Raw genomic sequence first — 25,272 nt, 5'->3', positions numbered from 1 at the left:
AATCCAACCTGATTCTTGGTCATTTGCTAAGAGTGAGGCATACAGCATATTAATGTAACACTGCAATATTAGAAAAGGGTGCATCCCTAATTTAAGAAAATATGACAAACAAATTCTAACAAATGAGTGATGTGAAAGATGGGAGCACGCTTGAACAAATATAGTATTATTATAGACCCCACAGCTGTATTCCAGCTTTCCAAATGGGCTAACTGTGAATCAGGGAAGGAAAATCAGTCCCCCAGCGGACAGGGGGCTGGGGGTGTGTGTGCGCCGTTGTTGATGTTGCCTTGTTGCCCCACGAAATTGTCAGTCGGTCCCTAACTCGGGTAGGCTGAGTAGTTGATGCTGAATCGCCGAGCAGCAGCAGCAGCAGCAGCTCAGTCTGTCGCTGCAGTCCAACAGAGCGACCGGTTATCAACATCCTCTCCGCGAGGCTATAACGCTATGTGGGTCTGAGCTGACGGCGAGCCGCTCGACCGTAGCACGACACCACGGTGTTTCAATTCGTGGACATGAGTACACCTGCCACAGCGACTCCTTCCAAAACGTGGACCGGGAATCCCGACAGGCATCGATTTTCAACGAGCATATGAGAAAGGAGGTGATGCAGCAGAGCGACTTCCACACTAGAGACCGCCTCTGTCAGCTTGGAGCCAGCTAGCTAGCGCTAGCCTTATAGCCAAATAGCTAGCACCTGAGCAGGCTGAGGGTTTTAAAGCTCTGTCTTTACCACCTGCAGGATAGCTAAAATGTCAGCAAGCCCAAACGCGTATATCGGGATATTTTTTGTCTATTATATAGGGTTCTTCCTCAGCATTGACAGGAACTTTATTTTCCTCTTTTCTTTTCGTTGCTAGCTACTATTAGCCGGGTAAGTTAGCTCATTCCCCTGTTAGCTAGCATTTTGTATTGGCTAATCACGGCACACAGGCTGGCACTGTCACTGAATCAACTTGGTATTCTGCGTGGAGACGCAGCTCCATACCAACATGATGGAAAAGTACAGGAAAAACAGCGAATGGGTTGTGTTAGCACAGTATCTCCGGGCGTTTGTGCGAACAGTGATGTTTGTCTTTAAAGGGGCACTTGCTCGATTGCCGTCCATCCTTTACATCCGTGCTTGGAGCAGCTGCTGAGCGGCATTAGACATTTGCCCCACGTCTTCTTTCCACATATGCCGGCACAAGGGAATAAAGCCTTTATCTTTTCCAGTATAACCCATGGGTATTTATCAGGGTAATGTTCAGATGTAATGCAGCACAGAAAACAGGCATGCAATGTACTTAGCAAGCGCAACGTGCCCCCCCTTTTTTTTTTTGCCAGGATTTGCAACACAACTGTGGATTGTTATTCCAGTCTACCTCCATAGATGCCAATGGCAAGAGCGTGTAGGTCATTTTGTGATTTTTATCGTGATAGATGTCTGCTAGCAAGCCGTACACCACGGCAATAGAATAAAACTAAAAGATGCAAAGCTGGGCTCATTCTGCAGTGCCTCTGAAGCCAGTATGCGTAAAGGACAGTTGATCATACAGATACTGTACAAACTCTTGATACCTTAAGCCTCTCAGAAAATGTCATTTTTCTCATGGCCAAAGGATTAAGTCTTTTTTGTGAGTTTGTGTGTGTGTGTAAAGAGAAAGAGAGAGGAATCCAGAGGTATTTATTTTCCAGATGACGTGTTGTTAAAATCACCACAGCTAGCCAAGAGGATTGTTTATTACTCTAATATATCAGCTCTTACTTGATATTTGACATGCCATTTTCTTGAGTTGTCACTTCTGCTTTTGATTGTAATTCAGAGCTGCTTGGCTCAGTAGATGCCTGTCAGGGGAGCTCATGGTGAGATGATACTAGTGGTTACAAGGGACATGCTGCCAAGGTGGAGAAATGACAACTGAAGGAAAGACTATAAAGGACATCAACTCTTCTATCCTGACAGAACATAGAGAGCACTGACTGTCTAGATTGGTAAAAATGAAGAAAGGAAAAGGCAAGGTTTTTCTAAAATGGTGTCTAGTCTGCTGTGTATGCTTTAATTGGCTTTTTGTGAGTTGTTTCTAACTGCATGGCTCTAATTTTTTTTTTCCCCCCAGAACCATCAGGGCCATGTTCCTGCTGACAAGTCACCCCGTTACTGAGGGATCTCAGCCTTTTTTGGTTTCTGGACCTACCAAAGCAGGGATGAGATAATATAGTCAAGCAGCCGGTGCATGCCGCTACAACAAGAACACCCGTGGCACCTGTGAAACCCGCCTCACCCCACCCCTAGTGAAGTTCATTTCAACACTCAAACCATGACAACGCCGGCCCTACTGCCACTGTCAGGCCGCAGGATACCCACTCTGTCGCCGGGCGCCTCCTCTTTCCCGCACCACAGGGCCACGTTGAGGCTGTCCGAGAAGTTCATCCTCCTCCTTATTCTCAGTGCCTTCATAACCTTATGCTTTGGGGCCTTCTTTTTCCTCCCAGACAATTCCAAGCACAAGCGCTTTGACCTAGGTTTGGAGGATGTTCTTATCCCTCATATTGACACACCCAAAGAGGGCAAGCACGCCTCAGGACAGGTGATCATACATGGACAGGGAGGACATGATGAGCACAGACACAGGTAAGGACCCACAGGAGAAGTGTTTCTGAGTGTATTACACAAAGCACTGACATGGAAAAGATTTTTTTCTTTATTTTGTATGTATTTTATGTTTGATAAGCAGATGAGAAATGACTGCATTTCATAAATATTAATTAGTGAGTTTATATTTGATTCTCTACCTACCTTACATCACTCAACCAGGTGTCAGGACATTTTTTTTTAAACAGTCTGTGATTCCTGGAGGTGTGGCAGAGTTTGTTGAGTGATACACGTCAGCACAGATACTCCTTCCTTCATTTTGTCCCTTATTGCTTTGCGCAGCTGAGGCTGCTCTGTATTCTCTCACCCTTTGCGTCTCCATTGGATCTAATGGTTTTAGTTCTTTAACAGCAGGCATTTTATCACCTTGGCCCCAGTTTTGCCGCTCTGTCCCGCAGGCAGACATTGTTGGACTTGATGAGCTAGAACACACAGGCTGTTTGAAAAGCCTTAGTAACTGCTTAAACGGGCTTGGAAATTAGTGTCTGCAGTGAGCTAAATACTGGTCAGTATTTATCATATTATCACAGTTTATCATGTGGTTTATCTAGCTACTGTTCTGAGACTCTTTCTCTCCCCTAAATCATCTTAGAGTTTGACGTCTCTAAATGTGTTGTGCTTCAAATACTATCTCAGCTGACTCAGGAATAAAGATGTAAACATTATGCTTATTTAAAAATGGGTAGCTGCTAAAGGCCTTAAAAATAATGAGTGGGGTATAGTTAAAATAATAAAAGAAGAAACTAAACTTTTTATTTACCTAATACCTGATTTTTATTCTCGATTTCATTTCTGAGTCTCTCTGCTGCATTTTGCATTCATTTGTAGTCACGCCGGTTTCTCTCATAATTTCTCTCTGTCACCAGGCTGCAGTCTGTGGCTTTCACTGTGTACGTGTGTAGATGAGGTGGGAAGGGTGGAGCAGAACACGTAATGCAGAAGTGAAGATGGAGTTAGTTAAGTTGATGACAAGTGGTCCTTATAAGTGCTTCCCAGTTAGTGTTGATTCAACTAAAATGGAAAGACAGCAGCCAAACTCTAAATGGCTGTATAGAAAAGAATGCCTTTATTGTCATTATACAGGATGTACAACGAGATTGGAGTAAGTCTTAGCATTTCTGCGTCTGAGTTTCAGCTGAGTGGCACGGCTTTGATCCTCACTTTGTTTCAGAGGCAGAGGTGAGGTAACACAGTCACAGTTTGCCACATTTAGCCACAGTGGCTACACCGTGCATGAGAGCAGTGTGTAAGCTGTGGACTATGCTGCAGAGATCCATCCAGCAGTCACAAAAACCAGACCTGACTTTCTTTCTTTGTCCTTTTTTAAATAAATAAATAAATATATATATATATATATATATATATATATATATATATATATATATATATATATATATATATATATATATATATATATATATATATGCATGCATGCTTTACACAGAAATAAGTGCAGACTTTAAACAGAGATAATTTTATTTAAATGGCCAGTATACAGGAAGTGACTCTAAGAACCAGTTAACAGCCAGTAGTGGTTGGCAGGTAGTTAATTTACAAAGTGTGTTGTAATCTGTACATGTACCCATGTTATACAAAGTGAGTAAAAAAAATCTGAAATTTCACAGTGCTGTCCTGTGTCCAAAAGCTGAAATTACAACACAACACCTAAACAACATCTCCGTGTTGTTTACTGCTGTTTAGAACGTGTGCTGCAGATGTGTCCACTAAAAAGATGTGCTACGCAAATGGTGGCACTGCACATTGAGTGTAGCCACAGAGTTAATGGGAGTTATTTTCCTTCTATTGCAGTGCCCTTTGACTAGCATAACTCATTGATGTGTGAATCATGTAGCACTTACATGTGCTTAGTATTTTTCAGCTACAAACCCCCCCCAAACAACTTATGACACACATAAGTGCCAAAGGCCAGGTGAGAAGAACAATTTAATAGAAAAGGTCATCTCCACGCTGGTAATGGGCGTCATTTGTTTTTCTGAAATCCTGGCAGGGTGTTAAAAGCAGTTTCTCCCACAGTTTCACCATTGAGTTTTGCCTCCTTATTCCCTGTGGTGCCTTTTCATATTTTCACTCTGAAAGCCTTTTAGTCTTTGGAATGCTTGAAATAACGTAATTACTGTTGTCCAACAACTCAAACAGAACAGACAGTGCTGGGCTCAAGTGGTACTGTGTATTGTGAAGTTTTTTTTCTTTTTGAAGTGTGAAGGTGGGAGGCCTGGAGATGTTCGTGCTTCTCCAGAGGTGGCACTCAGTCAGGTTTTGCTTCAAAGACTTCTCTAGTCCATCACTAGAGAAGAGTTGCTTCTGATCTCTTTTTGCGTTTGGAAGTGTTTAGTTACACATTAGTAAGTAAACACTTCCAAACACAAAACGTGCCCAGGGATGTTCAACTAATTACTACTAGTCATTTGAAGAAGATAAAAAAAAATCAGACAGGAGAACCAGTCTAAAAGGTAGAAGACAATTAGAAAACTGGGCACAAACACTGTACGTGTGTATTTAAGAGCTATTAACACATTTTTTTAATAATCAAATCTTGTTATAAATGAAATGTGTGGTACTTTGTGCTGTGTATACGCACAGTGTCACTATGGTTGCGACGGCCACAGTTTTCCGCGCATGCGCAAATTGATAAACAGTACTCGCGGATTCACGAGTGCTTCTTATGCTTTTCTTGTGTTTTTACCATTTTGTAATTCATTGTGTGCACCAGCGATCCAGCCTCATCGTCAGTCCACACAAAACCTCTCACATTGGCCGTTTTGTAAGTAATGAACAATTTGCCGCGCTTCCTACTGTGTCACTCCACGCATGCGTGTCTTGCGTAAACAAACTTTGCAAAGAGACAACCACCGCCAACTTGTGGCCTGGCATGGGAACTACATCGTTTTCATCGTGTCATCGTGTAAACACAGATCGTTTCTGAAACGCTATCGTGTAAACGGAAGGCTGAAATGCATCAAAACAACACCGTTTCCAGTGGAAATGGCATCGTGTAAACGGGACCTGAGTGTATGTGTGTGCTAGCAGCAGTAGCCCTCCTTTCTGCCAGGCTAGCATCCACACGCCTGTGCGTAATGTGGTTACACATGACTTCTGTTGCTTTGGTGTGGTTATATGCCCGTTTACTCTCACATGGCCAGCATCCAACAGTTCATTTTCTTCATCAGTGTACTGCAGAACTGTGGTGGTTCACGTAACTGTCATGTGCTTACTTTCCAGTGCTTTCGTTTAAATCTTTCAATCACAGACAGAGAGAGAGAGAGAGAGAGAAAGGCTCAGCTATTTGTCAGGGCTGCAGCGCCAGTTGCTCTCAGGTGGCATTATAACATCTTTGAACCAGGGAGTAACTTAATAAAACAACAGTAATAGATTTAACTGACTAGTATTTCTGGTGCAGACATTGCAACAGCGGCAGTGTTTAAACATCTTGTTGACTAGCTGTGCACATCCCTAGTGTGAACTTACGCCTCCTTTCTACTAGTGCCTACTCAGCTTGACTCGACTCGTCTCTGCTCAGTTTTGTTTGTTTTCCATTACAATTGAGTACCAACTCAGCAAGGCAGCCTGAATGTACCGTGATGTCATATGTATGCGACACAAACACAAACGGTCGCTCTGTCTGGCTCCCTCTGGATTCTGTTGTCAGCCACCAAGCACAAAAATGTCTGTGTTGGTTAGTGTGTAGCCATTTCCCTTCTTCCTGGCTTTCAAAAATGGTGGGTTTGTGGAGGAATCACTCTCATGACTCAGCTAGTGATGTCACTCCCTGGCCAATCAGTGGCATGCAGTGTGAAGTTGCATTTTTGGCTTGACTCAGCTTGCTTGGAACTCCAGCTGAGTAGGTACTAAAAAAGTACCTGGTACCACATACTACCACCTAATGGAAAACCCTTAAAGTTGAGGGAATTCGAGCTGCGTGGGTACGAGTGAAAAAGCAGCAATAGTTATTCTCTTGATGTGTATTACTCTAAAGCTGGACCGTGGGACTTTTACATATAATTAAACATGTATTACATTTAAGCCTTTCCTGAAGGAGTTCACACAGTGCCGATCAAATGTCAGCACCTAACTCTCTAACCAGAGTTTAAAATCTGATGTCTGCTTTGAAACTGCCGCGCTGGTTTGCCTGTCTAGATACATTTGGGATGGACCAGGAGCGATGGTTTTCCTGAGCTGCAGAGGAGAGTGACAGCAGCATCAGACAGACAGTGCTGGGATTAAGGGAGAAAAAACCTAGAAAGCTTCCAAGAAAAGTCAGATAAAAAAGAAAATTGATATTCAGAGGAAGAATTATATACCTTTAAAAAAAAAAAAGTTGTTGATATGCATTACAGGGTCACATCAACAATACTCAAAACCTCCACGCTGCAGGGTTGAAGTAAATCCCATTCAATGTACTCTTCATGTTTTATGTGAGCTGTTTTACTGTGGTACCAAGAGGTTCAGGGTGCAGTCACAGATGGCAGAAGACATTTCTTCCTCCTGATTAAACAGATTTTTTATTTATATATATATATATATATATATATATATATATATATATATATATATATATATATATATATTTTAAATTAATTAATTAATTTTTTTCTTTATAGCCTTTATCAGCTCTGTATTCAGATTCGTGGATTTTTAATTGCTTATTGCTCACCTCCTTGGAATTAATAACATGGCTGTAAGGCCGGGGTGTACATTTATGAGCATCTTCACTGCCTTCCATTTTCAAGGATATACCAAGGACAGAAAATATATTTATAGCTACACATTTGACTGAAATTAAGAGGGAAAAAGCAGCCACTGAGATGTCACTGTGTTTTACAGAGGAAGAGTAATCCTAACCTTTGAGATCTCTTGAAATTAGTTTTATGCAAATTCAAAGTCAGGAAAATGTGCCCAGTGTATTTTAACCTTACACAAGCATTCATGTGAGGTGCCCCCCCCCCATCCTTCTTATAACAGCTTATTGAAATGTGTTCACTTTGCTTGTTGGTGTAGCTACTTCAGCTGTTCTTAAAGTGGTTATTGTGTGCTCCAGAGGACTCGGGGTTCAAACAGCCTCAGGAAAATGAGGTGAGCTAGCATTTAAAGAGACCCGCAGGAACACAAATACGCTCATAATAATTTCACCTGTGCTTTATTTGGCCACAGAAACCCCCCCAGAACCATTTCTGTGTTCACAAGTTCAACCTGTTAGAAGTCCAATGAAGCTTATGAGGGAGAAAAGGTTATTAATCTGTGTCATTATCCAGCTATTGAATTTTGGAGAAATGGACTATAACTCCAAAAATAGTGGAACGGGTATTTGTAGCTTTGCACTAATCAAACTGGACTGAACATCTTTTAGTGAAATGCATGTTAGTTTTTGCTAACATTGAGGAGGAACTGTTCTCCATCCAGGGTTTCCCTTAGTTTCTGTGGGCTTATTCAAAGACAAGTTACATTTTAGTTTACTTGACATTTTTCTGTTTGGCAGTTACCCAGTGTGAGCCAGTAAATGGGTTTGCAGGTTAAACTACTTTAAACTACATTTGGAGTCCTACGTGACTGACTGTGGCATGTCTGAGATGCTATAGTATGTTAGTCTCAGAAATATAGAACACATGAGTTTAATTTCCCTTATGTAAAGATCCTCTTGGTACATAGAAAATGAAATTTGAAATCAGAATGGCTATTTATAAGTTTACATCTCAGGATTGCTGCTTGGATGTAACGCTCAGTCGAGCTCGACATACTGTGAGGCCAGTAATGATCCTGCTTTTGAGTTTGTTCTGGTCTGGCTCAAACAACATAGGAATAGCCAGGTGCAGGACTGTAATCTGTCAGAGGGACAAGAGGGCATGTTGGCAGAAGCATTGACATTTTAGCAGCACTGTAGCCAGTTACAGTAGAAAAATAGAAGTCAGAGGAAAAATGCCTCTTATTGTAGCCTTTTATGATTGCATACAGACATCCTGCTTGATATTTGGTGCAGACTGGATTATAGTAGTAGATATTATGAGGCAAATGTAGTACCTTCCTTATTACTAATTTATTTTTTAATTTTAAAAAGGTGGTTGAACAACAAAGCAAGTTGCAAATGTTGCATTGGGCTAGGAGAAACTAAACATTTTATAATGACAAATAATGAGTATAATTATTAGTTGCCACCTTTAAAATTTACCATTGCATGTGTATCAAATTATTTTAATTTTGAAATTGATGTAGCGTTATGAGATCGGCCGATCCAAAGTAGAAACATTTATGAAACAGATTTGTCCATTCAGACTTGGTGCAGTCAACTAATATAAATGTGTTGTGCTAGTTTGGACATGAGCATTCATACTGGGTACTTGCCAGAGTGTCCAGGTGGGTTAGGCAGGCATTCCATCTGCTGCCAAATTTAACCTCTATTTATCTCTGCTCTAGTCCTAACAAGTCAGTTATCACCTTATAATCATGAGGAAAATGTATATTTTCTTTGAGCAATGCTGTTTTCCCCCCACATCATCTTTCACCAGCACAAAAAGCACACATTTTTATTATAATGAACATTTGTATTCTGTCTGGACCATCTCATCTTCACATATGATGGGAAAACAGCCTCTTGTATTTTGGGAATTGGTGAAGTCAATACTGCAATATCCTGTCCTCTGAATGATTATTTGACTTTATGGTCCAGTAAATATCAGATCATCTATCAGTAGCTCCTTCTGTGGCTCAGTGAACCTGCCCAGGCATCCACTTCCTGTCTTTTTCCATAAAGTGTGATATAAAAACTAATAAAAAGGGCTTGTGTCTGGAGGTATTAAGTGTACCATCTGTGTGGACTATTTCCATCTTCCTCCTGGAGAGGAAGATGTGTCATTTCTTTACTAATCCCACATCATGAGTGTCCTATCCACACGTCACCAAACACAAACAGTTGCAAGAAAAGTTTTTGAACACTTTGGAATGAAGTGGATTTTAAGATTTGATTTATTCCTCTTGAAATGTGATCTAATGTTCACCTTCAAGTCTCAAATATAGACAAACTCAGTCTGACTAAATAATAACACACCAACAGGGAACACTTAGTAACTCGTAAAATTATGTAACCTTATATGAGTTTAGTAAGTCATAGAACCTTATACAATAGTGAGGACCACTTCTGGACTGTTCATTCTTACAAAACTGCTTTATTTTATTAATATTTGATTGAACAGCCTTTTAAAACCGTGCAACAGCATTTCAATTGGATTAATTGGCTCTTCCAAAACCTGAATTTTTGTCTTTTGTCCAGCCTTTCTGCTGTAAATCTGTGCTTTGGATCATTGTCTTGTTGTATCACCAAACTTTACCAACTGCTGTTCTTACAGTCTCCTTTAAAATTTCTTCATACAGTTTTGAATTGATTTGTCCCTCAGTGATTGCAACATGTTCAGGTCATGAGATGGCAAAGCAGCCCCAGACCATGATGCTCCCTCCACCATGCTTCAGAGTTGGGTGGGTTGAGGCCTTTGGATTGTTATATGGTTCTTTTTATTCTCTTTACTGGGCAGAAAACTTCAGCTTCTGTTATATCTGTCCACAAAGGCTGTGCAATTAAATAATTTACAAAAACTATTTTGGCTGTTAAAACAAGGTCATCAAGAGAGTAGCACACTCTGTTGCACAATAATTTTCTTTCTGCCTTGCATCACTTTACCTTTGCTCCTCTCTTAAAGTCTAAATTCAACCCTGGCTGGGCTGTAGCTTGTTTAGTTATTTCAATTCAGTCCACCTATTTGAACAGACAGGTTTAATAAATATTTTTTCCCCCCTCAATGTTTGTGAGTATTCAAGTTAAATGGTGTTAATAGATGGGACATTGACAAAATATATTATGGTTATATTTACTGCCATAATTGAGCAGCCCCACTGGCCAGAAACAAAACAAAAAACAAAACATTATCTTCAGAGTGCAGGAGAGTCGTTATCATTTTTTTCCTTTTGGAGCAGTGTTTCCTTTGTGTGGTGCCATCTGTTAACACCTTTGATTTAAAGTGTTGTTCCTAGAGAGACTCCTGCAGGTCTTTGGTTCTTCTTCACCTAATTTAGGACGTCACATTGTTCTCTTCCTGTGATCCTTGCAGGTCTCTGACTCCTGTGGAGAGCAGTGAGTCCTGATTTTCCTCCCAGCTTTATGAACACCGTGTTTGTTAACATCCAGTCAGTCACATACCCTGTCAAGTTTTTTGGACTCTTGTATGCACTGTAATTTATAAAATTTGTCTTTTGTTCAGACCTAAAAATAGTGACTAAGCCCCTAAAGTAATAAGGATAAGGTTTATTGAAGTCACAGAGCAAAGCTAGCTGAGGGCTGATTTCCCATAAATTTCTAGACCAGAAATCTCTTGTGCAGCCACTGGACTCACCTCCTGCATTACACCTAAAAATCAGATTTAAGCCATTTTCCTGTTGGTTTCACTTTCTGGTCCTGGAAGAACTGTCCATCTTGCATATTGTCATACCTTCAATCTCACAAGCCCCAGCTGTACTCCATCATTAGTACATAAACTTCACTTATTCAGTCTGAACTGTGTGAGTGTTCATTGTGTTGAGTAAAAACATTAATTGGACAACTGTGTGTGTGTCATTGGCTAAGTGGACATATGTCTGCCTTTTACTGTGACTTGGATGAAGATTTTAGGGCTAACTAACAGAAATTCTGGCAACAATTGTGACAGGGTTCAAAAACGTTTTCTTGCAACTGAAACTAAAGGCAAAGTTTACTTCTGTGGAAGCCCAGAATGCTTGGCATTAATGACAAAATTGATTAAATAGTTTTTCAGTTTGTTAGTGAGAGATTTTCATTTACAACATCACTTTCATTTGATATTACAGTCAGTGAAGGTTAATGTGACACCATCGTGGGACACTTAATGGTTCTGTTAATGTTGTGCTCCAGTTTCTCTTTAAATCGTTTAAATGCTTATACTCCTTACAACTACATCACAAGTAGTTCAATTTCTTACTGTGTTGTTGTGACCAGTGTGAGGAGACAAGTGAGTTATGCAAGATTCAAACACACCCAAAGGTCGGAGAAAATGTACAGGCACAACCTTATTGTACTGCATCCCTCTCATAATGGATTTTAGTCATGCAACCACTAGTACCCTGGTTTTGCTACTTATTGCCTTGCCAGTTATTGTTAGTGTTGCAGGGCCATAGCTTTGCTTTTGCACTCTGATAGGGCCATAAATCAGCATAGCACCGCAGCAGATCATATTTAAGGCCTGGGCCAACATCAGAGTGCCTTTATTTATCATGTTTAGTGTGATCTTAGATATCATTCCTGTGTCTTCACGCTTCATTTGCCTGTCAGCTGCAAAGTAAATCTAGGTTATTTGTGTGTGTGTGTGTGTGTGTGTGTGTGTGTGTGTATGCCTGGTGGTAATCAAGGAGTACTTGTTTATATTTGCAGTCCACCCTGTCACATACACAGGCACATACGCTGTCAAACTTTGTGCTGTAGTTTTGCAGAAGCCTGTGAAACCATCCATGCTGTTTAGTAGGTTTAACAGGGGTGAACCTATTAAATAGTGGCTTCTGTTGTTCAGAGCTAGAAGGAAAGCAAAGTACCTTGCCAAGACAAAATGGGATTTTTACACATCAGCAAACAATGTAGAACAGTTAAAAAAGTAACCTCTAAAGCAAGTCTGTGGGGTTACAGTCTAACATAAAAACAGGCCTGTAAGCCTTTAAAGTCACTGTAATTTTTCATCTTTATGATTTCTTTAAGATGTCTGACAACCATAATTGAATGTCAGAAATTCAGCTGCAAAAGTCACCAGCTGTATCGCAAAAAGCAGACGAAAGAGTTGATATTTATGTTAACCTATGTTAAAAGCTGTTATACAGGTTGACGTTCACAGCATGTTAGGAGGAATTCTGAGAGGACAGTAAAGCTCCAGTTTTAACAGCAGTTATCGATAAGTGTTAACCTGGTCGGCCCACGCGTTAATGTTAGCCACTTAATGATTAACAATTACCCAACAGTCACAACCCCAGCCTCAGGGGGAGGTCACAATCTAGTGTACTCCTAGTGCCATCTCAAGCACGGATAATTGGGAGACTTTCATCAGGATTTTTATCTGCCACATTAAACATGCAGCTCCAGGTTAGCTGCCTGTTTAGTTATCTTTAAGATGGTGGCTGTGGATGATAATAAAACAAAACAAAAACTGTGATGCTGCTCTTAAAATCCCAGATTGAAGCTGAGAAAAGTCTAACATCAGGCTCTGTCTGATCAGCGAAGACTGTGAGGAGCCAAGTCAGCGGAAGCACAGCACCTTCCAACAAACTAAAATTATTCTCTCATGTTTTTTGGCATTACCTAAATGAATCTTAAAATATTTGTCTTGACTACACCTTACAACTATGTTAGTATATTAACTTGAAAACTTAAAAATAGCGCCACTGATACAGTTTGTGTTGCTCTGTTATTTAAAAAACAAAACCTGTTTTGCCATTTGGTGCCCCCATGGTATTGAGTATCAGTTCCTTTCCTGGGTATCTGTGTAGTTCTTGACATTCTAGTATTCCAGGGTATTAATACCCCAAGTGGCCAGTAGGATTTGGCAAGTGGTGCTTTTGTTTTCTCAGTCTGGTGGTGTTGGTGGTGTGTTGTACTGTGTTTTTCTAAAGCAATGATCACTGCAGTAGCATCTGATTTGCAGTCACTATTTTGATTTTCAGCAACTCAAACATGCTCTCAAGTTTCAGCTCGCTAGATTGAAAACTTTAAACATTTCTAATGTATTCCAGTTTCTCTTATATAAAGATCCTCTCGGTGCACAGAAAGTGAGATTATATAACTGAATGGCTGTTTATAAGTTTACAGTATCAAGTGTGCCTTCAAGAATCTTAGGAAAGGTCTCGTTCACTGGTAAACCATTCTGCAGTGTTACCAGATCTTATTACTGTTCCCCTTTAATCACTTTGCCTTATTGGTTTCAGAATAAATATCAATACATGCAGAATAATCTAATAAATATAAATCCATCCTTCAGATCCATGCTGACGGTACCTTCTCAAAGTCTGTTAATTTATTTCTCTGTTGTCAATAGATTTAATCAAGTAGTGTTGTATTAAGGAATGAATAGACTGCAGAATAAAGGCTGGACTTCCATCAGACATAATCTCCTCATTACCACTGCTGCTTTTTTTTATAAATCAGATCTGCTTCCTGTGTATCTCATTTCCTGTCTTTGTTTCTTTTGTTTTATTCCCGTCTTTTTATATCATCATAATGATGTTCTGTGTTTAGACCACAGCTGCAGCCTCTCAGATTGACTGAAGGGCTGTGTGTGTGTGTGTGTGTGTGTGTGTGTGTGTGTGTGTGTGAGAGAAGAGAGATTTCATACCTTTTGTGTCTTGTCTTTTTTTCAAACTCAGAATTTTTCCATTTTACTTTTTTGCAATATGTGCCAAAATCCAGCGTGTGTTTTCTTTGTGTAGCATCCATGAAGTTAACAGGAGGAACAAGTCAGTGAAAATCACCTGTTGGAGTATTCAGTTCAAGCATTTACTTAATGAGCAGGTTCAGTGTTAAGAACTATGAATTGTTTCGAGCTGACACTGAATGCTTTAAATTATTCCGTCAGGTGTCACCCAATTACACTGAGTTGATTTTACATTGTATTTTTCTTTTAACCTTGATGCATTTTGCAATATTGAAGTTTTCCTATTGTTTTCAATTTTCTTTTATTTCTACTTTTGTCTCTAACATTGGTGTTTATACAGTTATTCTGTAATAACAGGAAGGCACTAGCCTGTACTTGTAACCTGTGTGTGTGTGTGTGTGTGTGTGTGTGTGTGTGTGTGTGTGTGTGTGTGTGTGTGTGTGTGTGTGTGTGTGTATTCCTCTTCTCTGAGTCACACCAGGTAAAATTGATTTTTTTTTCTTTTGAATAACTGATACAATCTAGTTGATTCACCAATGACAATTCTCTCTTTGTCATGTCTGTAGTGGCATTTTCAGCAGTTCTTTATATGATGCACATACAGGGTGCACAGCAGTGTTCCTAAATTCCTCGGTGGCTCTCATGTAGCTGATGCTGCTGCACAAAGTCGACACGATAATATTGACGTTTGATCGCCAGCAGGCAGTTCAGCTGTTGATGGTTCTTTCCTGGAATAATTCCCAGAGTGAATCTGGGAAATCACTGGAAACCAACAGCAAATCATGATCTCTGATAAGTGCGTAAGTGCGTGCACATGTGTGCGTGCGCGCGCGCATGCATTTGTCGGGCAGTGGGACGGTTGGGACACATCCAATGTAACTGCATGGCTCCCCACTTGAGAAATACTTTTAAAAGCGCCTCATGAAGAACTGGGCTGCTTTACAAAGGGTGGATTAAGTGTCCTTTTGTAAAATCTCTTTATGGTAAGTAGAGATCTGTGTGCGAGTGTGCTTCTGGAGTTGGCTAGGGAAAAAATTATAAATTAATAACCTTTTGGCTTTTCAAGAAGGTTTGAAAATGTGTTTAAAAAAAAGAGCAAGAAAACAGAACCAGTGCTTGACACCTAAAGACTGAGAAGGTGATTATTACTGATAAAGATAGTCTTTAGTTGCAGCTAGGCGGCATGTAGTACAGTGGTTAGCACTGTCGCCTCACAGCAAGAAGGAAGTGGGTTCTCCCTGTACCTGTGTGGGTTCTCTCTGTGTACTCGTCTTCCTCGCACAGTGCAAAGACATGCTTCTCAGGTTAATGGGTTATATTCTAAATTGGCCGTAGGTGTGAATGATTGTCTGTCTTTGTGTAGTAGCCTCTTTGTGTACCCGGCCTCTTGCCTCGTGGTGGGCTTCAGCCCTACCACAACCCTGAAATGGATATACAGAAGAAACTCAATGGATGAATTAATTGCAGCCTGAAAAAAAAAAAAAAAGAATAAGGGTGCAGGGTGTTACTCTATCCTCACCTCTTTGTATTGTGCCATCACATTTGCACCAGGAAGCAATTCTGTTCTCACTTCTCTGGATAATGTCTAGAAAAGTTCAGGATTTTAACTTATTTGTAATCTTAGTAGTTGTATTTCAAAAAGTCATATGCAATGCAAAAACATTTAATGGCACATTTGTTTTAAGTATAATGATGCACAACACCCCCACCCCAACACCTTTTTTTTCTAAACAAGACTTAATAAAAAGTTTTATAGTGGCAGTCAGACAGCTTGTTATTTTTCAGTGCTGGAACGCCATCCTGAAGGCACAGCTTCTATAAAAACACGTCTTTGACTTTGATGACCAAGATTTTTGTAATGCAGTATTTATCACTGGGCAGGTTGAGGTTCCAATAGCATCTTAATAATGAAGATACACTTTTCATTCACCAACTTCTTAGCTGTCCTGACTTGTTTGTAGCCAGTGCACCCAAACTGCTGTAGGTGCTGTCTTTCTTTTTGAATTAAAGAAGACTTAGTGGTGATGAGTCTCACAGCTTTTAGGCCATCTGGTGCTGTGATATGAAAAGTTGTTCCTTCCTCCAGTAAATGTGGTACAAAAGCCTAAAATTTCCAGGCAACTGGGTGAAGCTGGGGTGGCCCTTGATGTTGGGAAAGTATATGGAATGGTTGATGTTTTTATGGCAGCAACAATATGGAAATAAATACACTAATGTTGTGTTTAATGATATAACTATAACCTATGCAGATTAACTTGTTAAATAATAGACTTATTTTAGCATTTAAATGTATTTTTATTATAACTAGCCCTGGCCATGTTTTTTTTTCCCTGCCAGCAGGCTTGATGGCAAAGTTGCTGTTGTATCTGTTCATTCAGCTCCTTCCCCAGGCAGTGCCTCCCCACGCTGTCACATATTCCCCCATCGTGGACTTCAGCTGCTGATGACAGTCCTCCTTCCCCTCTGGAGACCTGCTGCGAGCTGGAGGGCCACTCTTAAGGGGCACCCACATAGAGACTAGCAGCAATGTAATAACAAGATACCGCAGAATGTCATTGAAATTTAGTTACATGCAGTGATGACAGGAGAGATAACTGAGATAAGTGAGGCTTTGAAATCTTTTAATAAGTCATTTAAGAAAGTCTCCTGTTGTGAGCACATACTGGTGTACCTCCCATTCTCCACCACAAATAGAATCTGAATCTTTGGGAAACGCTATATTTAGTGGCTGTTTTTAAGGCTTATTGTATTTTTTTTTCTGGTTATCAGTCTGTATGTCGTTAACATTTTCATGACTTGCATATCACCTTGAAGGAATCCCCCCAAATTCATGACATTAATCTTGTGTACCCACATAGTCTTCATTACTTACTGTCTATTATGAGTCTAGACAGACAACTATGTGACTTGCAGCTTGCTTAGTGGGCAGGGACATACACCTTCAGGGAGGTTTATTCTAGTTAACTTGGGTATAGATTAGGGGTAATCTTTGGGCACTCTGTTCCCTAGACTCAGCAGAAGATCACATTCATCAATCACGCATGTGTGCGTGACCTTCCTGAAAATAAATGATGACTTTAGTTTAGTTTCTGAACTATTTTTTCCTCCCCATAAAATATCTCCTATTAATCAAAGAATTAAATTGAAAGCTGTTTTTGGTCTGAGCACGTGAAAAGTGTGGTTTTGTGGTTTTGTTCCACTGCTGTGATGCAACAACCTGTAATGTGAACTCCTGACTTATAATTTTTCTCAGTGTGCGTGAAAGAGATGTAGAAATGTGTGCTCGCAGTATCATTTGCTCTTTGAAGCCACTGTGTGATCGCTCAGAAGCAATGCAACCGAGGGAGACCTTTTCAGATTTCTGAAAGTAATTGCAGATGTTGAAAGGCGTAACAGGATAAAGCAAGCTGTAATGAATCACTGCTCTGAGTAAAATTACTTTTTAGGATGAGGCATCTCTACTATAAATATCAAGCTGCCTGAATAGCGACTTGATATTTGTCTAGTGACAACTTTCACGCATTGTTATTGATGTGTATCATGTGTAATCTGATTTAAGAACAAACTTTGATTGATATTGACCCACATCCATTGATGGGAACAGCCCTAATAAGTGATACAGCTCTTGAGGTATTGCACTGGTGCACTGGTTGCTATAGTTGCATGATAACATATAAGTAAATGGAGGAAGTACTTTGGAATGAAGGTTGGACAAAATCATACACTAGTGCTGTAAATAGTTAATTAAAATAAGAAAAGGTGAGATGAAGTGTTATTTTTGTTGCCACTGAATGCCAGTGGAGTGTGCCTAACTCTGTGTCCCATTTATCGTCACTCTGGAGTGTGGCACTGGTGACAAGTCCTCTTGAAAAACAAAGAAAGGAAAAAGAGACACTTGTTAGAATTGAATTGCATGAGTGCAGCACAGCAGGTTACCAGTGAAGTGACCAAAGAAACGAAACCAGAAATCAGAAAATGGAGAGAGACAGTGCAGTACAGAGATTCTTTTTTTTTTTGGGGGGGGTCTTAGTCCTCAGAGATAATGTGACCATGCTTACTACAAAGCTTCACACCAGGGCCCATCTCTGCCAAACACTGGAGCTGCAGCCCTGTTCCTGTCACTTTCAGCAATGCGATCAAAGTGGGATCACTTGACGCCAAATTAAGATTTGGCACTCAGGTTTCCAAAGGCTTGAATTTCAAATAAACCGTTCTGAATTAAAAATGCGATTTCAGCCCCTCTTCTCCAAAACCAGCAAAACTCAAGTAGCTGTATTAAAGCGGTACTGGCTTGATAATAAATGTGCTGTGCCCTGTAACAGAGCTCTTGGATTTATGATCCGCCTCGGGATGGGAAATGTAATCTCTGCTCTAAAGGTGATTTTAGAGTCAGTGCAGATTTGCTGGAATACCTTGATGTTGTCCTAAATTTGGACAGAATCAGGAGCAATGAAAGAGCTGAGCCGCTCCCACAACCCCCACAACACACACACACACACACACACACACACACAGCATTTTTATAAGGGTTTGAAGTTGCACGGAGATTAGAGACATCTTTTTGTCTTTTTTGTCTGTGCAAAGTGTATTTTTGTTGAAGAAGTTGCAGGGGGAAAAAGTGGCGGCTGTAGCTGCCTCACAGCCCAGAGCAATAACAAAGTGAATTTAGCTCCCATTTTCCCTTACAGGTTATCCTGACTCAGTTTTTTTTATCATTCCTACTTCTTAGTGCACTGTAAACAACATAATGACAGTATTGCAACACAATTTATATTTTATTGTTGACAAATTGCTCTTTTCAGAGGTTTGGTGATTGAACTTTGAAGTTGTATCTCACAGGGCTCCTGCAACCACATGCATTATTTGTTTCCTGCGCCACATGTGCTAAAGGCAGGAGATGGGCACCTGTGTTTTATATAGAGATGAGGCAGGTCAGAAGAGCTGAATGTCATCATGGGTAGAGCCTGGGTGCTCAGGTGTTCACCTGATACCGTGAACATGGATACATTGTGTTTGCACACATTTGTGAAGAAGATATGCAGAAATAAGAGAGAGAGAGAGGAGAGCAAGGACATGTATTCAGGCAGATGAGCTGCCGTAGCTCAGACATAACTGAACACTAATTGATACACACAACACTCGACAAGTGGGAGGAAAATGAAAACGGAGGAAAGGAGGAGGATGGAGAGAAGGCTAGGATAATCAAAGGTGGTTGATAAGGGTAAGAGCAAGAGCAGCAGAAAGAGAAGCTGAATATATTTGAGAGGGGAAAAAAGCGCTCTGTGTGTGTGTGTGCTTTTCACATGTTTGCCGCTGAGAGATTGTAGCTATTGTTATATGGTTGTTAGGGCAGAGAGAGAATTTGAAGAATAAGAGCGGGAGAGGATGCTATTACAAACCCACAATTAAGCTTGGGACAGCCGTTACATATACAACCTCCATTTGAGCCAAGTGGGTCATGGAAAAAACCAGGACGTGTAAAGTGGGTGTGATAGGGAAACAAAAATTCAGCTGCCTTACCAAGCTCCCAACAGCTGTCTTCAGAGGTAGAAATACCATTTGAAAATCAGGGCCACTGTTCCCATGAGGGCCCTCTGGTGTAGTAATGCTTGACAAGATGCATGCACTCTCTGCTCGTGTGTCTAAGACCGACTGTGGAAACGCTGTACTGGAAAAAACCAACAGATTCTTGACTCGACTTGCCCACACGAAAGGGTAATTTTTGTCTTTGCCCACTGTTACGGTTTGTCCCGAGCATAATGTGTTCAGTGACAGCGTTTCGGTTAGCCTGCTGTCAGGCATTTCCCTTGGATTAAGCTGAGCTTGGAAAACTACTTGCACATTTGTAAATGTAGGCTTAAGGAAGTTGAGGTAACTATTTGAAATTCCTTCATGAGTCCTGACTGCTCTTGGTTCTGCTAATTGGGTGCACTTTTCTATTCAGACTGCATGTCATACACATCCAGAGCAGATATTTGGTGGGTTAATACAAAAGGGAACCTTCATCTTATTTGTTCGACTCACCTGAAAGTTGGTTGGAGGGAAATGTACATGTCTTCAGACAGAAAAACACAGTTATTGTACATTTGCAAGGGACTTGAATTGATTTTTGTTACTATACAGATTTTACAGGTTCACACAATTCTACACTTATTAATTTCTTTTTAACCTTCAGTCTTTATTACTTTAATTGTGCCATTTTTCCCCTCAGTGTAATTTTAGTCTGTGGAGAGGGCACCAATTAGCTAACACCCCAGCATTTTTAAGAACAGCCCTCCTTACAACTACTTTCTATTCATAATTTCTCACTTGAAGGCTCTTAATATGTGCTGATAGCACTACCGCCACTGCACACACAATAGATTCATGCAAATGACTGAAAACAGCTGAAATCTCTGATCTCTCAGCAGTCAGCTGTTGATTTAGATTTTCTTTGGTTTGTCAAGGAGCTGAGCACCTGTGTGACAGGGAGGGGGCTTGTTGGCTTGAATTATTCATCAGAGGCCTTGGCTCCGGTGTCTTTGTGATCCTCTGGGAGCACATTAGACCGTGTATCTCAGTAAGGCCTGCGTTTTGACAGGACAACATGAATTCTAGATGCATGAAAACGAGGTTAACTTTTTGCAGAAGGATATAAAATCTGGTCAGTTATTAACTTTATACAGACTATTTTAGAAGTGTTTCTTTCATGCTTTGATAATAACGTGCATATCTCATAGCTATGGGTGACAAATTAAAAGGAGGGAAAAAGATGAACTACTGATTTCGGTCCACTCGTCCCCTTGGAAGCAGGGGTCTCTTCAAGTCAAAACAAAGTTCTGAGTGATCACTTTTTGTCCTCTGAAACATTTCTATCCCGATGGGAGTGGGCTCTTCCAGGATGTCTGTGTACCCCATCAACAGGGAATGGGAACATCCAAAGAAGAACATTGAATGTTCTTTAAAAAGCCTCGAGAACTAATCCTGAAGACTATTTAAAGAAATGAAGGTGCCTAAGAGGATCTGTTGAAGAATAAAGATGATTGATGATCATCTTCATGATCACCAATCATCTTTATTCTTTGATGATTGCATTTCAAGCTTGGTAGAATTGTACAAACTCTGTACTGTTTTTGTCTTATATATTGTATTTCCATGTACATGCTCCGATAAATGACTGCACCTACTTCCCATTTCCTAGCAAAATGTGATGACATGAGGAGTTCAAGTTTTTTGTATAGTATTGCACGTTCTCATTTCACAGTTTTGTGTTTTTTTTTGTTTTTTTTTTAATGTAAAAGGATCATTTCATTATCTGATCACTGCAAATGTCAGATTTTCATAGAGCACATAGGAAAGTCAGGGAGTCCTAAGTTGAGTCTTGTATTGTTAGTTGTGCACAAAGAAGGGTGTTGTACAGGCATACACAATTATAACATCACTACAATGCTTTCTTTACCCTCGTCATGATGATGTTCTGCTATCAGCTCTGACACTGAAAGCAGAAGTATTTGGTCTTCAAATCCCTAGTAACACAGAACTGGAATTATTTTCTGTGTGCTTTATGTGATGCTAATATTATCCAGTGTAACTCAGTATTTCAGTAGTGAGATGTCTGGTACTGAAGCTGGAGCCTTCAGTTTCTGAACAGCAATAACCAAAGTTATCTGTGCTGCAGTCTCACATGAGAGGGATGAAGTGTAGGTTGAACATGAGCTGACACAGAGCAGGTCACGCTCGGGTTTCATCGGGAAAGAGGTCAAACTGTCTGCTCGTAGTGTTACATGAATCTGTCACAGAATTTCTGTCATCCTTGTTTTTAGCAAATAGCAGTTGTTACGTTTTTGGGGGTATTTAATTGATTAAATACAAATGACTTGAATAATTTACATTATCAGTACATTGGGTGGGACTTTAAAGTCTAGTGTTGTGCATGCATAGTTGTGCACCGTGCGAGGCTGGCACTGTCGACTTCATATTGATCATGTTTCATATGTCTGTCATTATTTCACGATAATTATCTTTGTTTTATCACCTGATGAGGTCAAACCTGACCTGCTTATAAACCCTGGTCTTGATATTTGTTTCCCCTGCAGCTGCACAGACACTAAAAGCCTAGCAGTCTTATTCCTATGAATAAATGAGTCAATTAAGTAATTAAGAGTTGACTTTGCCGTCTGTGACCTGTCTGTGTGCATGTATATGTGTTTGTTACTATGGTAACATGCCATGTAATCTCTACTGCTCTCTCCAGAACCTTGTCTTTCCTTGGTTTAAAAAAACAACCTTGTCCTAGATACCCCACCAGGCAGTTGGACCACTGCTGCTTCTCTGCAGTTGCCATGGAAAAGGATGCTGAGCAGCAGATTTCAAGAAGCCACTGAAGATTAACTTTCAATGACAGGCAGGAAGGTTGATGATATATGGAAGTGATTATGCTGACATGAGTGAAACAGCTGATCAGGGAGCCCCCCCCCCCAAATTATATTTTGAGGCTGTGGGGCAAGAAACATGAGTAGATAAGTAAAAGTACAGGCGAGGCACAGCATTGGCCACTTGGGTACAGAATGTCTTCAGCCAATGCTTGTTTTTGTCAAGGTAATTGAGTCAGGCAGTTGTTGATTTGATCTTAATTGCATGTTTGACATTATATGAGACTCAAAGGGATTCTCTGGTGATGCTACAGTGAGTCTTGATAATGGCCCAGGAAGAGGAAAGAGTGACGTGAGATAAAATTTAGAGGAAGGCAGGAGGAGGGGCACGTACAGGGAGGGGTACGAGGTTGCAGAAGGCTAATGTCGGTGTTGGAAGAATGAGTTTTTACTGGAAGTGTTGTTGTGCACTGTTCTGTAATTTATGGTGTTTGTGCATCAGTGATAGTTTGCTGACTTTCTGTGTTTGAATACATTTGCACGAAGCAGAATTTCACTCCATTAGAGATGGTGTCAGCTTAAACCAAGACACTACAGGAGGGAGATGTGGCATGAAAGAATCCTGAATAAAAATGTATGGGTAATGGCGAACATGATGGTTGTTTTGCCCCAGCTCACATGGAGCCATCAACCACTGATGCTAGTGCATATTTGAGGGTCACAACAGATTCCACTGTGAGGTGGCATCTACTTGCTGCTGTAGTGAAGAAGTACAAAAGGTGTACTTCATGTTTTTCTGGGCTTACCTCGTCCATAATGTTAACATGGCATTTGTTGCATGCACTGGTTGTAGGAGGCTGAGACTTTGATTGTGCTGCACTGAAATCAGCTTTGCACATTCGCAGTCCTGTAACACAGAGATGAGCAGACCTTTTTAAACTGTATTTTGGGCAAATACATTTTAAATGTCTTGTGTACATGTATCAGGATTTCCCTCCCTCAAATGCCCTGCCCTGGGTACATTTGAGAAGTCCAAAAATAACTAATTTTCCTAACCACTTGGATGGAAAACATAAGGAAAGGCGTGAAGGAGAATTGATGAGGACTTATGAAATAAGAAGCGCGGTTCACAGAGAATCTGACCACACCTACACTTGGCTCTGAGTCCTTGTAACAAAGTGACGCCGGATGTCTGCTGTGTTGAAACTACAATGTCCAGAAGATAGACAACAGATGCACAGATTTACCCGTTTCTGGTATCGGATCTTTTCCGAACCAAATTGAAATGTCACCAGCAATTTCTTTTATTACAACAGCATGATGTTCTTAGTTAACCTGTGTGTTTAACAGGCTGTTGTTAAAAATTAAAAAAACAATTAAAAACCAGTAGGTAAGGGCATGAAGTGGAAATTGCAGTTCTAATTAACATTTTTATGATCTTGACCACTTTGTCAGTTATGTTTATGATTTTCATGAACGGTTTGATTGTGCTTCACTCTGAAATGAGGGATGGCATTATCTCCTCTCCTTTCATAAAGTACCGTATAGAACAGTGTATCCTCTGCTAAAGGAAGCAATAAAAGAAGCACTGAAGCACCTTTTCTTCTTATTAAGGGAATTCAAACAGCTTTGATTATGGCTGCCATGCAGCTGCTTTCAGGTCACTTCACTCAAAATCTTCTTAAGCAAAACTGACTATTCAAAAGTACCCAGTGAGTCTGTTACCTTCCTTAGCAGATGTATGTGCATTTTCTTCTTATTTCTGGCCATTTGATACATAAACTTTATGCATAAAAATGAAATTGCACATAAAATGTTCTTAGGTGTTTTACTACAATCCTGAGAAAGGCCTTGAACTTTTTATGTCCTGGTGACCATTGAAAGCCAAGTTATTGCTCTCGCTCCACTTTAACAAAGGCTCTTTACCTACTTTTACCTTTTCACAGACAGAAATGCCCGGGGTGTTGGGGGGAGGATGATTTAAATGATTCTCTGCAAATGCACAGTCGCATTACACTTACCAAAAAAAACCAAAAAAAACAGAGCTCAGCAGTCAGAAATATCCTTGATGGGTCAGTGTCACTGCTCTAGTGTAGGCACTGTAACACAGACCTAATCAAAGACCTCAAAATAAAGGAAGCAGACATGCACGCATACACCCACACAAATCACAGATAATATAGTGACACACAGACAAGGTTACAGTCTGTACGAGTCCAATGCATACATGAAATCCCTACAAAGCAAACGCAGCACATTTGAAGCATTCTTAACAATGCATGCGTTCACCTGCAGTCACAGTAAACGCCATGTTGTTGTTTCAAAACGTGTTTTCTATCAATTAAAGTCAGACACGCTGAGTTGCAATATGAATATTTATGAGTTGTTTCCAGGGCGATGTTGCGTAACTTGGAAGCTGTTTATTTTGGTCTCTGCTGGCCATACATCCAGTATCATGACAGAATTATAAAATGGATCCACACTGTGCCGTTTAAAGGATAATTAGTATAAAACATTTATTTCCTGTCACAGTCTCTGTTATCTCATCGCTTTACTTCACACTCTTTGCTTGTTATTGTTCTACATATCCTTTGCATGTTTTTTATTTCTTCTCCTGCCCACACACTGGGATAAACTGGTGAACTGGGCAGGGTTTAACCAGTCTGCTGCTAACTGCAGGTTGGGAAAGGGTGCAGCTAAAGATGAACCTCTTTTTCGGTTTATCAACTTGAATCCACCCGTCACAAGGTGAGATGGGAGACTCCCTGAACAGGTCACCAGTCAGTCACAGGGTTAAGACATTTGTTCTTCTCTTTAACTCTATTTCTACCTCCACCGATGAGGTCGTGTTTTTGGTAGCATT

The 25,272-nt window shown here is 40.4% G+C and overlaps 1 protein-coding gene across 2 annotated transcripts in view; it reads left to right on the top strand.

The window, feature by feature from the left end:
• The first annotated feature begins 288 nt into the window (after positions 1–288).
• The window catches only part of man1a2 (mannosidase, alpha, class 1A, member 2), a 125,926-nt gene continuing 100,942 nt past the window's right edge, over positions 289–25,272 (top strand). The window contains exons 1-2 of one of the 2 annotated variants that reach the window (XM_030758270.1): positions 289–604; positions 2,100–2,614. In XM_030758270.1, coding sequence (XP_030614130.1) covers positions 2,301–2,614 — 314 coding nt within the window. In that variant the 5' untranslated portion in view covers positions 289–604; positions 2,100–2,300. The remainder of the gene's footprint in view (positions 605–2,099; positions 2,615–25,272) is intronic. The other variant, XM_030758271.1, reaches the window with a different exon arrangement.

Source organism: Archocentrus centrarchus, chromosome 21 (genome assembly GCF_007364275.1).
Source record: "Archocentrus centrarchus isolate MPI-CPG fArcCen1 chromosome 21, fArcCen1, whole genome shotgun sequence".
In the NCBI taxonomy this organism is placed as follows: domain Eukaryota; kingdom Metazoa; phylum Chordata; class Actinopteri; order Cichliformes; family Cichlidae; genus Archocentrus; species Archocentrus centrarchus.
Note: the sequence above shows the minus strand (reverse complement) of the source record. Positions and strands in the feature narration are given on the sequence as shown.